Source organism: Mangifera indica, chromosome 1 (genome assembly GCF_011075055.1).
Source record: "Mangifera indica cultivar Alphonso chromosome 1, CATAS_Mindica_2.1, whole genome shotgun sequence".
NCBI lineage: Eukaryota > Viridiplantae > Streptophyta > Magnoliopsida > Sapindales > Anacardiaceae > Mangifera > Mangifera indica.
In genome coordinates this window covers 26,280,643-26,293,289 of record NC_058137.1, presented here as the reverse complement: position 1 = coordinate 26,293,289, position 12,647 = coordinate 26,280,643, and the positions used below count along the sequence as shown (strand labels likewise).

Here is a 12,647-nt window from a genome sequence, read left to right as displayed (position 1 = left end):
ATACTAAATAATTTATATATAAAATGACATATTTTGAATTAAATACAAATAAATATTTAAACAAATCATAATTATTACAAAAATTAATAATCATTAATAATACACATAATTATACTTTTAATATCCGTCTGGTGTCATTTATGTATAGTTAAAAATACTTTTAATTTAAAAAAAAATTACAGATAGAAGTTAGCCGAGCCGTATATGAATTTGGCAAAAGCCGTTAGTCAATGGAGCCATGGCTAATTTAATTAATCGAAATATGATAAGCCATTATGGAGCTAAGAATATTTGAATGATTAATTTTTCCGCCGCTTATTCTGACAAGGACACTACCAGTAAAGCGTCAGTTGTGTGATGTGAGGCACATATTCCTTAGTGTGCACACCGTTGATGGTCTGGGAAAGTCTTTGGCCTGCATCCCGAGATATCATCCAACGGTAGAGAAACGTCTATGAGTAAAAAGGCAGAATTTAGTTTCCTTTTTCATGGGACGGTGACTTTGTCCAACATTTTTTAAATATATTTATTAAAAATTGTCTTAAATGTTTTTCATATATAAACAACAATTTTTTATTGCATTCACATTAAACAAAAAAAAAATTGTCTGGGCTTTTCACTTTGGGCCTGACCCCTATTATTTTGCAGTTGAGAGAATGGAGAGTGATTTTCAGTCTGATTACCTTTACTTTAAGTGAGGATAAAATGAAGTCAAGCCTAACCAAACCAAGACCAAACAAAAGACCAATTCGAGTGTGACTTGCTTGATTTGGTGACGAATTCATCGGAGACGGAGAGAATCTATTACAAAACCATAAAGAAGGAAAAAAAGTTATCAAAGAGAAGAGTAAAAACCACCCAACAAAATAAAAAGTAGTAAAAGAATATGAATCTTTTGACAGATTTCTAACAACTCAATTGAGTATAATTGAAACTATCTTTACTCAAATTTGACTTATTCAAATCGAACATCAATTTAAACTTTAACAATTCGTATCAATCCATCGTCAAATATAACTAAATAACCTGGTACCAAACTAATGCCAAACCAACCTTTTAGTCTGATGCATAGATTAGTAGTCATTCACTCCTGATCAGCATCTGGAGAAAGTCCTCCCTTTCCAGGATAATTTCGGCTTCTATGTTGTATGGAGTTACTTTGATACAACCAATCATGGCAACATTGGCAAAGACACATTCCATTAAACAACTCCTAAACACTAAACTTGTAAGCTATGAAATGCTAAAGAAGCTCCTGTATAAAGGAAAACACGAGACTTGTTGATTTAATAACCACCTACAGTATTAGTATTACCACCAACACCAAAAGAATATACCACAAAAAAATTGCAACATCTGATATCTTCCAGCATCTTGTCTCGCCATTACCCACTATATATATATTACTCTATTGTTTAATCATAAACGATAACTTGACACATATACTTTAGTATATGACAGGGAGTTGAGATATGTCTCTGTCTGAATCTGCTTAAATATTAGATGAGAACTAGTGTTGCAAGATGGGTCAAAGTTCAAACCTAGAATGGGGCATCAAGCCGCTGGTCTCTCAATCTGAGGATACAAGCATGAAAAGATTTCATAGCTTCTTGATGGAGTAGAACTTTGTACTTAAAACGCAAACTGTAAGCAGTCTACTCTCCATGATACAGCCAACAACTAACATAGCAACATCTGGGTCCAATCTTTGCTGAATAGCAGCTGCAGCCTGCATAAACGTATTAGCAAAACATCAATAATTTGAAAGAGAATCAATTTTCACTTCCTCACCTCAAAGTTGCCAAGTTTGCACTGATAAGCCATCTCCTTCCTGAGTTGAGCTTGCTATTTCATTGCTTTTGCCTAAAAACTCATACATTTAATGGATAAGAAAGCAAAATTTTCATAGAATTTAAAGATTTGAAAAATGAAAGTAAAATTAGAATGAAATAAAACCCTAACCATTCCACTCTGCATAGAGTGCTTTAAAGCTTCCCCCTCTTCTTCCTTTTGCTTTTCATGTGCTTGCTGCAGTTCCAATCTGAGGGAGAAGAAAATTATAACTGAGTGAAATAACGAACAGTTTTTGTAATGTGGTGTTTTTGCATGTTAAAATCAGGTGGGTTAATAGCCCCAAACCAGATAATTGTAGCTATGAAATGCCATCTATTTAGTAAAAGGAAACACAATCTTGGATAAAAGGCTCCTAAAATTGGATTTAACCTCTGTTGTCACAACATGCATGATATAACTACTATGAGTGCATGAAGAATTTATTTTTGAATTCGCATTTTTCCTCTTTCCTCCTGCCGATTAATTTTGATACTATATTAGCAAAAAAGGAAAATAAAATGAAGAATTTATCATCAGTACATTGAGTCCAGAGATTTTTACATCATTTATAAGTCAAATAAAGAGATGGGAAAACAACATTAAAAATAAATATGTTCTGAGGCAAAACAACCGGTACATGCTATCAACCAGATCAAAAAACTGGTGAAACAATCTTATATCAGGCCAACACTCACTTTGGAATGCTTTTTCTGACTCTTACAAGCATTCACATAATCAGCATAACAACCAACTGAATGTATTATTCACCCGGGCAAAAAATCCTCAATATGTAGAAATCAGGTACAATAACATATCTAAACATTTGCCTATTGCAATTTTCAACTGAGCAACTTTTCTCTCCTAATCTTCAGTTACATAATAGCTTTCATACTCTCCAATAGCTGATCAACTTCTTTCCCACTTCTAGTATAAGAATTTCTCAAAGCGAGGTACACTTCCCTACTTTCTGGAACCTTATATTTCAATGAGATTACAAAAGCTTCAACCTCGTCAGCATCTCTATTATCACCAAGCCAACTCAATATGCTAGAAATCAGTGAAGGTCTTGGTCTCCATGGTTTATTTTCTTCATGAACAGCCAGAGCTTCTTTTATGCACTCAAAAGCCCTTTCCATATTCTGCTTATCCAAATATCCCGCTGCAACTATAGCCCAACTATTTGGAGTTGGAGTCTTCCCTTTTTTAACTATGTCTCTCAGCATTGCTTCAGCCTTCTCAATAAATCCCCTCCGGGAAAACCCAGTAAGGAGAATATTTGGCACTCGGAAATCATAGGTTTGACAAGATGAATCCCACTCCTTGAACAATTTTTCAGATTCTTCAAGTTCACCAATCTTCACTAGAGAATCCAACATGGTTATATAATCCCTATTGATCAGCTTCTTAGAATTGCTTTTCTGGAGACCCCACAACCTCATCATCTCATCCTTATTTCCAAGAGTTGCATAGAGCAGAATAAGATGATTATAGCCTACAGCATCTTTAGATACCTTCTCTTCACATTTTTTAAGATAGATTAATGATTTCTCTATAAGACCTGCTTTGATATAGACACTGGCCACCGTGGAATAAGTAAGCCAGTCCATGGTGATGTGAGGCTGGTTCTCCATCTCTTCTAAAATATGCTCCATGCTGCTACTATCAGATCTTGCACCACAAGCACGCATGCAAATTCTATAGCTGAAACTGTCAGGGGAGACTCCATTTTCTTTCATATCTGACAGCACATGAGGGATCTTCTCGAACTGGCCAGTATGTCTGTACAGGCACATGAGATCATTATAATTAAAAGCACTGGCAAAACCCAGCTCCTTCATCTTCTGCAGATGGGCGAGGGACTTGTCAACAAGGCCTTCTCTGACATAACAACTTAAAAGTGCACCATAAACTTTGTCAATTTTGTATTCACCATTTAAGCTATTGAAATAAGTCTCTGCCGCCTCTAGCCCGTTAACTTTACTGATCAAATCCAACCGCACAGCACTATCACTAACTGAAAATGGTAGGCCATTGCTGCTCATCCACTCAGAAACCTGTATCAATGAAGCCAAAGGTTGTATGAACAAAGATGTGCCTTAAAATTTCCTATATTAAATCAGTTTTTGGGATCTCAGCACAAAAAGAACACAGTCAGTATTTGAGTGTAACGAACTGTCATTACTGATTGTACTTGCAGCTAGAAAATCAGCTGCTTCTTTCACACGGTTATAAAATACTCAAAAAATTATTACTGAATTGATATGTAAAAATCTGTTTAAAGCATATTTCTACCCCAACACAATCGTGATTGCATACCAATTCATAAGAGAAGTACCAAACTACAATTTACCATAAATTCTAACAAAAATCAAGCCTGCAAATTCTTAAGGTTTAATAAAATATATATAAAAATTTATAAATAATAAATTGCAATTCATCAAATTTTAAGCATTAAAAATCATTGCTAACAATAGTGGCATACAGAATGCAATGAAAAAATTAACACTTCAAGCTATAAAAGGTCTAATTGCTAATTTATTCTGTTAATTGTATACCAGGAACCAATAAATTTGATTAAAATAATACCATTAAATGTTCATTTTCATAACAAAGCATCCATTAAACAGAAAAAAAAATCAGCAACCTGAAGAGCGTGCTTGAACCTTCGGCGGGCGCGTAAGTCGCGGACGACACGCTGGAGCTCGAACACCGTACACTTCTTGCCTTCTTGAATCCATTGATCGAGCACTGGGACTAAACTCAAATTTGGGTCACCAAGAGGACTAATTCTTGAATGCAGATTGTTTCCTTCAGCTGCGCGATAGGCTCTGGTAAAGAGGGGTGAGTTTATTGGCGTAAATTTGAGAGCCCTTTTCAAGATTGTTGATGCCATTTGAGACTTGACAGAGAAGTGCTTGAGAAAATAAGGTTAAATCCTTGGTTTTAAGGGTCTTGACTAGGGTTTTAGGTTACCCACACATTTGAGGTTTAAGTAAAATTTGTAAAAGATACAATTTTATAGGATTTTTCGTGCAATTTTTTTTTCTTATTAAAACAAAAAAATTGAATTCCAATATTTATTGCGCTTATAAAATTTTAATTGAAATTACTAAAACAGGTAATTTTAATTTTATTATTAGTGTAATATCTTATTATATAAAAATTAAATTATTATATATATCTCATTAAAAGTGACCTAAATTCCTCATTTGTAAATTCTCACTCATATTCTAATTTTATATAAAAGAAAAATGATAAAAGAGCATATTATTATTTTCTACTTGAAATTTTAATGTGTGTGTATATATATATATATATATATTTATTTATTTATTTATAATAAAAAAGATGTTAGCTATGCATTGTAGGAGCACACAAGAGGTGCAATTTGGTTGGAAAAGCTAGAGTTGAGTCTCAACAGGCGTAGTATGATTTTGCAAAAAGAAATGCACCTTTTCGAATATAATTCATACTAAATCGTACTAAAAAAAGTTGAGAATTCCTTCCCTACTAATAAATTTTGATTTAATGTTAACAAAACTGGAAAATAAAATAAGGAATTTATAATTAGTACATTGATTCCAAAGATTTTTGCATCTTTTGCAAGTCAAATAAAGAGGAGGGAAAACGACATTAAAAATATATTGTGAGGCAAAACAATCGTTTCATGCTGTGAAGCAGATGAAAGAAACTGGTGAAACAATCATCTTATATCAGGCCAACACGCTGGAATGCTTTCCCTGACTCTTACAAACATTCACGTTATCAGCATTGCAACCATTTGCATCACCAATTCACATAAGCGAAAAATCCTCAATATCGAAACATTAGCCTATTGCTATCTTCAACTAAGGAGCAACTTTGTCTCCTAATTTTCAGTTATATTATCAGCTTTCATACTCTCCAATAGCTGATCAATTTCTTTCCCACTTCTCATATACGCGTTTCTCAATGCGAGGTACATTTCCCTAGTTTCTGGAACTTTATTTATCAATGAGACTACAAAAGCTTCAACCTCGTCAGCATCTCTATTATCACCAAGCCAACTCAATATGCCAGAAATCAATGAAGGTTTTGGTCTCCACTGTTTATTTTCTTCATGAACAGCCAGAGCTTCTTTTATGCACTCAAAAGCCTTTTCCATATTCTGCTTATCAAGATATCCTGCTGCAACAATAGCCCAACTATTTGGAGTTGGAGTCTTCCCTTTTTTGACTATGTCTCTCAGCATTGCTTCAGCCTTCTCAATCAATCCCCTCTGGGAAAACCCAATAAGGAGAACATTTGGCACTCGGAAATCATAAGTTTGACAAGATGAATCCCACTCCTTGAACAACTTTTCAGATTCTTCGAGTTCACCAATCTTCACAAGAGAACCCAGCATGGTTATATAATCCCTATTCATCTGCTTCTTAGAATTTCTTTTCTGGAGACCCCACAACCTCATCATCTCATCTTTATTTCCAAGAGTTGCATAGAGCGAAATAAGATGATTATAGCCTACAGCATCTTTAGATACCTTCTCTTCACATTTTTTAAGATAGATTAATGCTTTCTCTTTAAGATCTGCTTTGACATAGACACTGGCCACAGTAGAATAAGTAAGCCAGTCCATGGTGAGGTAAGGTTGATTCTCCATCTCTTCTAAAATATGCTCCATGCTGCTAATATCAGATATTGCACCATAAGCATTCATGCAAATTCTATAGCTGAAGTTGTCTGGGGAGACACCATTTTCTTTCATATCCAATAGCACATCAGGGATCTTCTCAAACTGGCCAGTATGTGAGTACAGGCACATGAGATCATTATAATTAAGAGCAGTTGAAGCAAAACCCAGCTCCTTCATCTTCTGCAGATGGGCAAGGGATTTGTCAACAAGGCCTTCTCTGACATAACAACTTAAAAGTGCACCATAAACTTTGTCAATTTTATCTTCATCATTTAAGCTATTGAAGTAAGTCTCTGCCGCCTCTAGCCCATGAACTTTACCAATCAAATCCAACCGCACAGCACTCTCACCAACTGAAAATGGTAGGACATTGCTGCTCATCCACTCAGAAACCTGTATCAATGAAGCCAAAGGCTGTATGAGCAAAGACATTCCTTAAAATTTCGTATATCAAATCAGTTTTTGGGATCCCACCACAAATAGAACACAGTCAGTATTTGACTACTGCATGGATTACAACAAAATCTCCATATGCAAACACATATAACGAACTGTTGCTTTTACTTGCAGCTAGAAAATCATCTGCTTCTTTCCCTTGATTATAACCTACTCAAAAAATTATTACTGAATTGATATGTAAAATCTGTTTAAAGCATCTATCCATCAAAATAGAATCGTGATTACATCACAATTCAGAAGAAAAGTACCAATCTATAATTTACCATCATATCTAACAAAAATTAAGCCTTTAAATCCTCAAGTGTTAATAAAATCTGTCTCAGTCATTATAGAAATTTATAAATAATAAATTGCGATTCATCAAATTCTATGCATTAAAGTCATTACTAACAATAGTGGCATACAGAATGCAATGGAAAAATTAACACCTCAAAATATAGAAGTCTAATTACTAACCATTCTGTCAATTATCTACCGGGAACCAATAATACCGATAGGTGTTCACTTTCATAACAAGGCATCCATTAACCATAAAATATTAATTCAGTGACCTGAAGAGCATGCTTGAACCTTCGGCGGGCGCGTAAGTCACGGATGATACGCTGGAGCTCGGACACATTGACCTTCTTGCCTTCTTGAACCCACTGATCGAGCACTGGGGCTAAACTCAAATTTGGGTCACCAAGAGGACTAATTCTTGAATACAGATTGTTTCTTTTGACTGCGCGGTAGGCTCTTGTAAAGATGGCTGAGTTTATTGGCGCTAATTTGAGGGCTACTTTGAAGATTGTTGATGCCATGAGAGACTTGGGAGAGAAATGTTTGAAAAACTTTTAGGTTAAATGTCTGGTCTCAAGGGTTTTAGCCAGGGTTTTCTGTCACTCAGTTTTTTTTTTTTTTAAATGATTATTCGCGCACTGTTTTTCGTTCAAACGTTCCAAAATTTTACTGAGGTAGGATGATTATGTTCCACCCAAACTTTGATGAAATGTTTGCCCACCCTCGAAGTTTGAAGTCTCTACTTTATCGCCCATTTGTTTAATTCGTTAATAAACTAATCAATGGTCTATCTTGCATCTTTGATAGTCAAGCGTCACGTTGGATGCTGAGTTAACTCGATGCTAACAGACCCTCCCCGCTCCAGAGGAGTCGGATGCCCTCATCGTCAGTAAATTCTGCAAATAGTCATAAATCTGTAGCCAATATTTACTTCCAAACTCAAAAGAAGTTCTCCCCCAAACAAGCAAGATGGCAGGAGTTTTGCATCAGCTTGTCATTGCTTGCCACTTGCCAACCCTAACCGAAAGCAACACAAATAATCAACTTGTGATGACGCCAAACATTCCCACTTAGCCAGCCAAAAATCCACCCTTACAGGGTTAGTTTTCATTTCGTTAGTAAAACGTGTAAAATTCCCAAGTGATGAAACTTGGATTTAAGATTTCGACAAGGCCAAAACTTTCCTTCGTTACCATTGTGTAGCGCACCTTGAACTTACATGTTCTTTCCTGAACCTAACGAGTTAAAACGAAAAAACATAAAATATGATCAATGTCTAAAATGAAAAATCAATGAACATAATTCAGGTAAATTAGTTGTGTAACTTTGTAAAGTGAATTAAAAAATATGTGGCCATGATAGATATCAACAATTCAAATGTACGGATTATTTTCAAAATATATAGTTAAAACAGAAACAAAAATTTCCTTGTCCCATTCTCACTTAAATAAAATACAAGTACATAATCTATGGTTAATAAAAAGCATGATCGAAAGATGTACAACCATTGTTTACGGCAATATCAACAACTGAGTTAATCCTAACAGTATTGTCAGCATCTTGAAGGGTTGCTGAGGTTCAAGAGTCCTCTTGAACTCCATTAGATTGTTGGGTCTTTCCTCATCAAAATAAGAACCTTAAACCAAAAAAACAGGCTAAGTTTTTTGCCCAGTTAATTTTCCAATTCCCTTATCATTGGTCTCATCAGCTGCTGCAAGAGTAGAATAATGAACAAAACCCTTCCTCATTTCTGTAGGACCCTCCTGTTTCCATAGATATATATACATAATGTTGTCATTTAGTTACAGCAAAGCCTACGGCTTCATCTTAAACCGTAATTATGGCATAACTGAGAGATTTCATTGACAGTTAAAGCAGGGTGAATATTTCAACATTTTTGCATATGCAAACAAGTTTCCACACAAGTTACTGATTCATTAACACGAGACTCCAAGTTACTGATTCATATTCAGTTTGGAATGGCAACACTACTTCACTTGTGCTCCAAGCTGCATATTTTGAATGCTAATCTGGCAGTGACTTGGTAGTCAATGAAACTCTACAAGCTTATCCTGAGTAAGCTACTTCTTAATTCAAAAGTTTCTGACTTTACTATCACAGCCCTGTTTGAAAACAGCAACAGGGCCCCCCCCAAGGCTAACAAACTTTTTTGTTTGCATAACATCACCCTCCAATCCTAGTGAAACGTGTAATTAGATCATTGTCTCCGGATTTCTTCAAGTATTCAATTATTTTATCAGCATAAGGAGCTTGCAGTCGAATTCTTCTTTCCAGCATAGATCTTGAAAGCTTTAAAGCCTCCTGAGAATGGCCTTCTTTGCAAAGCCCATCTAAGAGGATTGAATGAATGTCAGAGTCAATTGAAGATGAGCATCCAATCTTCTCAATTTCCTCATATAAGTAAAAGCCATCCACCACTTGTCCCTCCAAACAAAGTTCTTTAATCATAACACTACATGCCAAACCATCAGGTTTCACTCCACTAGCTAACATCTTCCTAAAGAGTTTATCAGCCTCCTTAAGTCTTTTAATCCTAACCAATGCCACCACTAGAGAACTGTAGCAATCGCCATATGAAACACTACCCCCAGCAACAATTTTATCAATCAACTTATATGCTTCCTCTATATTGCCGTCATGGCAAAGGCCCTTAATCAAAGTACTGATTGTTACACGATTGGGAGCACAACCATAAGCTTCCATTCTATCCAAAACTCCCAATCCTTCCATTACCATACCCTTTTCGCAAAAACTCTGAATGACAGATGTATACGTGACAACATTAGGACTACAATCCCCACCGTCTTTCTCCATTTCCTCTAACAAATTCAATGCCATCTCCATACTCCCAAACTTACAAATGCCATCAAGAAGAGTTGAATATGCAACTGCATTGGGAGCACAACCATGTTCTCTCATAGCCTTAACCACCCTACAAGCATCCTCAAACCTACCTACATTGCAAAAGCCTTTAATCATTGACACATTTGTGATCATATCAGGGTAAAGATCAATCAAAACCATCTCTTTCATCAAATTATCAGCCATAACCATATCACCCTTTCCACAGAACAACCTAATAACAGTATTATATATGATCGTATCAGCTCTTAAATTGAATTCAGGCATTTTCCTCAATACAAACAAAGCCTCGTTAGCAAGCCCAGCTTTTTCACATAATTTTAAAAGCACTTTCATTGTCTTAACACTAACAACACACTCTTCTTTCTTATATGCTTCAATAAGATCAATAACAATTCTAGGGTTTTGCTTAATTTTAAACAATTCACAAACTTTTTCATACATGAACAAACTGTGCCTATAACTAAACTGAATACCAGCCCATATGAAGAAACGAATACCCAATTGAGATTGACGGGGAAAACACCTCTGCAACACGTCATTCACACAAGTGGAGTCCAATTTCGCCTTGACAGCAGGTAGGGTTTTCTCAATGTTGTTCGGGTTGTTTTGCAAGTGAAAGTAAAACTTATCAGCTGATGTAGCAGTAGTAGAAAAGTGTGAAGTAAAGATTTTGAAGTTCTGGGCTTTGATTGGGGGACCAAGCGAACTAATTCTTGAATACAGATTGTTTCTTTTGGCTGCGCGGTAGGCTCTTGTAATGATGGGGGAATTCATTGGCGTTAATTTGAGAGCTTTTTCCAAGACTGTTGATGCCACAGGAATTGGGAGAGAAATGTTTCAGAAAAATTTAGGTTTCAAGGGCTTTGACTAGGGTTTTAGGTTGCCCAGAGTTTAGGTTCAAGCAAATTTTGTAAAAGAAACACTTACTAATAATTTAAACTTTTCAATATTATTATTTATTCGCAGATTTTTTTTTTTGAACATTTCAAAATTTTCGCAAGGCCAAAAGAGTTTTCCCACCCAAGGTTTAGTGAAGTCCCGAATCATATGTTTAATTTTCAGAAATATAAATATTCACTTATAAAATAATTTTTATTAAAAATTTTAGTTAAAATTAAAATTATTATTTTTTAAATTTTAGATGAGAAAAAATTGTAAGTTTTAAATATGAGAGAAAAATGATGATAAAATTTTAATTTTTTAAAATTTTTTAGTAAATAATAATTTTACCTTGATTCTAATTAAAATTTTAAAGGAAATTGTTTTATGAAATGATATTTGGATTTTTTAGAGTTGAAGGATATGACTTTGAGCATGCACCATACATTGGTGGGGAATAAGTATTTTGGCCTTTTCATAATTATTATTTTATTATAAGTGGAATTTCTGATTATAAAAAGAGTAAATTCCTATCTCACACCTAAAAAAAAGCCAATTCTCATCGCTTCATTTTTTCAACTACAGAGGAAAAAATACTTTAATAGAAAGGTATACGTATGATACCCACATTGGTATGAAATGATGATCTTCAACCCTAAAGAGAGAAAAATTCATTAATAAAAATAAGAGTAGAGACCAAAAAAATCCTGTAATTAGGGATAAAGATATATGTGTTTTTTTATTTTCTTATCCCATCTAATTTTCTCGTTTTTGTTATTTTTATAATAATATTTTAATTAAAATATTAAAATATTCTTATAATTTTTATGTTTTTTAAGTTTATTTATATTCTTATTGTATATATTAATATGGTTAATATATGATATTTGTGGTATCTAAAATAATTAGTTGATTTTTCTATTTAATATATTTATGTTATATTTAAATAATATGAGAAAAAGATTTTTTTTCATAAGGTTGTGGATGAAGATGGGAACAAGAACAGGACGAAAAGAGAATTTTCTTTGGAAGAAGGGAATACAGAGTGCTTGTCATCTTCCCTCTCCCCTCCTCCACATCGAAGTCTCTATACACATCATTTTCTTTTTTTTTTTTTTTTAAATAAAAAATGAAAAATATGCTCGCACCAAGACAGCTTTGGAATCAAAACACGTCTAGCGCAATTCAAACAAAAAGGCACTAAAAAAAATTTGCGATCTTATCAGAATGAGACCTGAAAAGGTGTAGTCTTGTCTGATTGCACAACCATCGTGTGAGCTTAGAATTGAGCATATCTTGTTGGGAGTCAAACGAAATTGCGCATTGAAAAGTGTGGTCTGACTGGAATCATACTTTCTCTTGATGCAGTTCAGGCTGAATCACACCCAAAAAGGTGTTATTTCAGTCTCCGGAATCACTCCAGGCGTGTTATGCCAATGCAATTCAGCTTGGCATTGGGTATGGGTTTAGATGACTTTACCAGCCAGAAACCAGTCTCCTCTGCGTCGGAATGTTTTCCTTATCCAATGTAAACTTGGGACAAGTCCCTGAAAGATGACATCCATCGACAACATCTCATCTAACGGTAAGTGACTTGGAGAAGGATTATGAAATAAGAATCTGCAACGCATTCAGTATA

The 12,647-nt window shown here is 34.7% G+C and overlaps 3 protein-coding genes and 1 long non-coding RNA gene across 6 annotated transcripts; all 4 read right to left on the bottom strand.

The window, feature by feature from the left end:
- Window positions 1–918: 918 nt before the first annotated feature.
- LOC123213663 lies at window positions 919–2,044 on the bottom strand. Of its 2 annotated transcripts, XR_006501725.1 has the most exons (3): window positions 1,963–2,044; window positions 1,792–1,863; window positions 919–1,729 (listed from the first exon to the last, which is right to left on the bottom strand). It is a non-coding gene; the product is annotated as an uncharacterized LOC123213663 (long non-coding RNA). The 2 variants fall into 2 exon arrangements; XR_006501726.1 differs by having other exon boundaries at window positions 919–1,863.
- Window positions 2,045–2,419: 375 nt separating this feature from the next.
- LOC123213653 (pentatricopeptide repeat-containing protein At4g21705, mitochondrial-like) lies at window positions 2,420–4,833 on the bottom strand. The gene is made up of 2 exons (XM_044633128.1): window positions 4,478–4,833; window positions 2,420–3,887 (listed from the first exon to the last, which is right to left on the bottom strand). Exons 1-2 carry the CDS (start codon window positions 4,724–4,726, stop codon window positions 2,706–2,708), a joined length of 1,431 nt encoding a protein of 476 aa, XP_044489063.1. The 5' UTR covers window positions 4,727–4,833; the 3' UTR covers window positions 2,420–2,705.
- Window positions 4,834–5,386: 553 nt separating this feature from the next.
- On the bottom strand, window positions 5,387–7,955 carry LOC123213640 (pentatricopeptide repeat-containing protein At4g21705, mitochondrial-like). 2 transcript variants are annotated; one of them, XM_044633113.1, is made up of 2 exons: window positions 7,516–7,955; window positions 5,387–6,898 (listed from the first exon to the last, which is right to left on the bottom strand). In XM_044633113.1, the coding sequence occupies exons 1-2, from the start codon at window positions 7,762–7,764 to the stop codon at window positions 5,702–5,704; spliced, it is 1,446 nt and encodes a 481-aa protein (XP_044489048.1). In that variant the 5' UTR covers window positions 7,765–7,955; the 3' UTR covers window positions 5,387–5,701. The 2 variants fall into 2 exon arrangements, with proteins under 2 accessions (XP_044489048.1, XP_044489054.1); XM_044633119.1 differs by having other exon boundaries at window positions 7,421–7,544.
- Window positions 7,956–8,581: 626 nt separating this feature from the next.
- On the bottom strand, window positions 8,582–11,048 carry LOC123213634 (pentatricopeptide repeat-containing protein At5g47360). The gene has a single exon (XM_044633107.1). The coding sequence runs from the start codon at window positions 10,901–10,903 to the stop codon at window positions 9,428–9,430; it is 1,476 nt and encodes a 491-aa protein (XP_044489042.1). The 5' UTR covers window positions 10,904–11,048; the 3' UTR covers window positions 8,582–9,427.
- Window positions 11,049–12,647: the final 1,599 nt, after the last annotated feature.

Excerpts from the sequence above, each read along its gene's own strand:
- LOC123213653 (XM_044633128.1), bottom strand. The coding sequence starts at position 4,726 with ATGGCATCAACAATCTTGAAAAGGGCTCTCAAATTTACGCCAATAAAC. Across the intron at positions 3,888-4,477 it reads GGTTCAAGCACGCTCTTCAG|GTTTCTGAGTGGATGAGCAG; the intron begins GTTGCTGATTTT and ends TCATTGATACAG.
- LOC123213640 (XM_044633113.1), bottom strand. The coding sequence starts at position 7,764 with ATGGCATCAACAATCTTCAAAGTAGCCCTCAAATTAGCGCCAATAAAC. Across the intron at positions 6,899-7,515 it reads GGTTCAAGCATGCTCTTCAG|GTTTCTGAGTGGATGAGCAG; the intron begins GTCACTGAATTA and ends TCATTGATACAG.
- LOC123213634 (XM_044633107.1), bottom strand. The coding sequence starts at position 10,903 with ATGAATTCCCCCATCATTACAAGAGCCTACCGCGCAGCCAAAAGAAAC.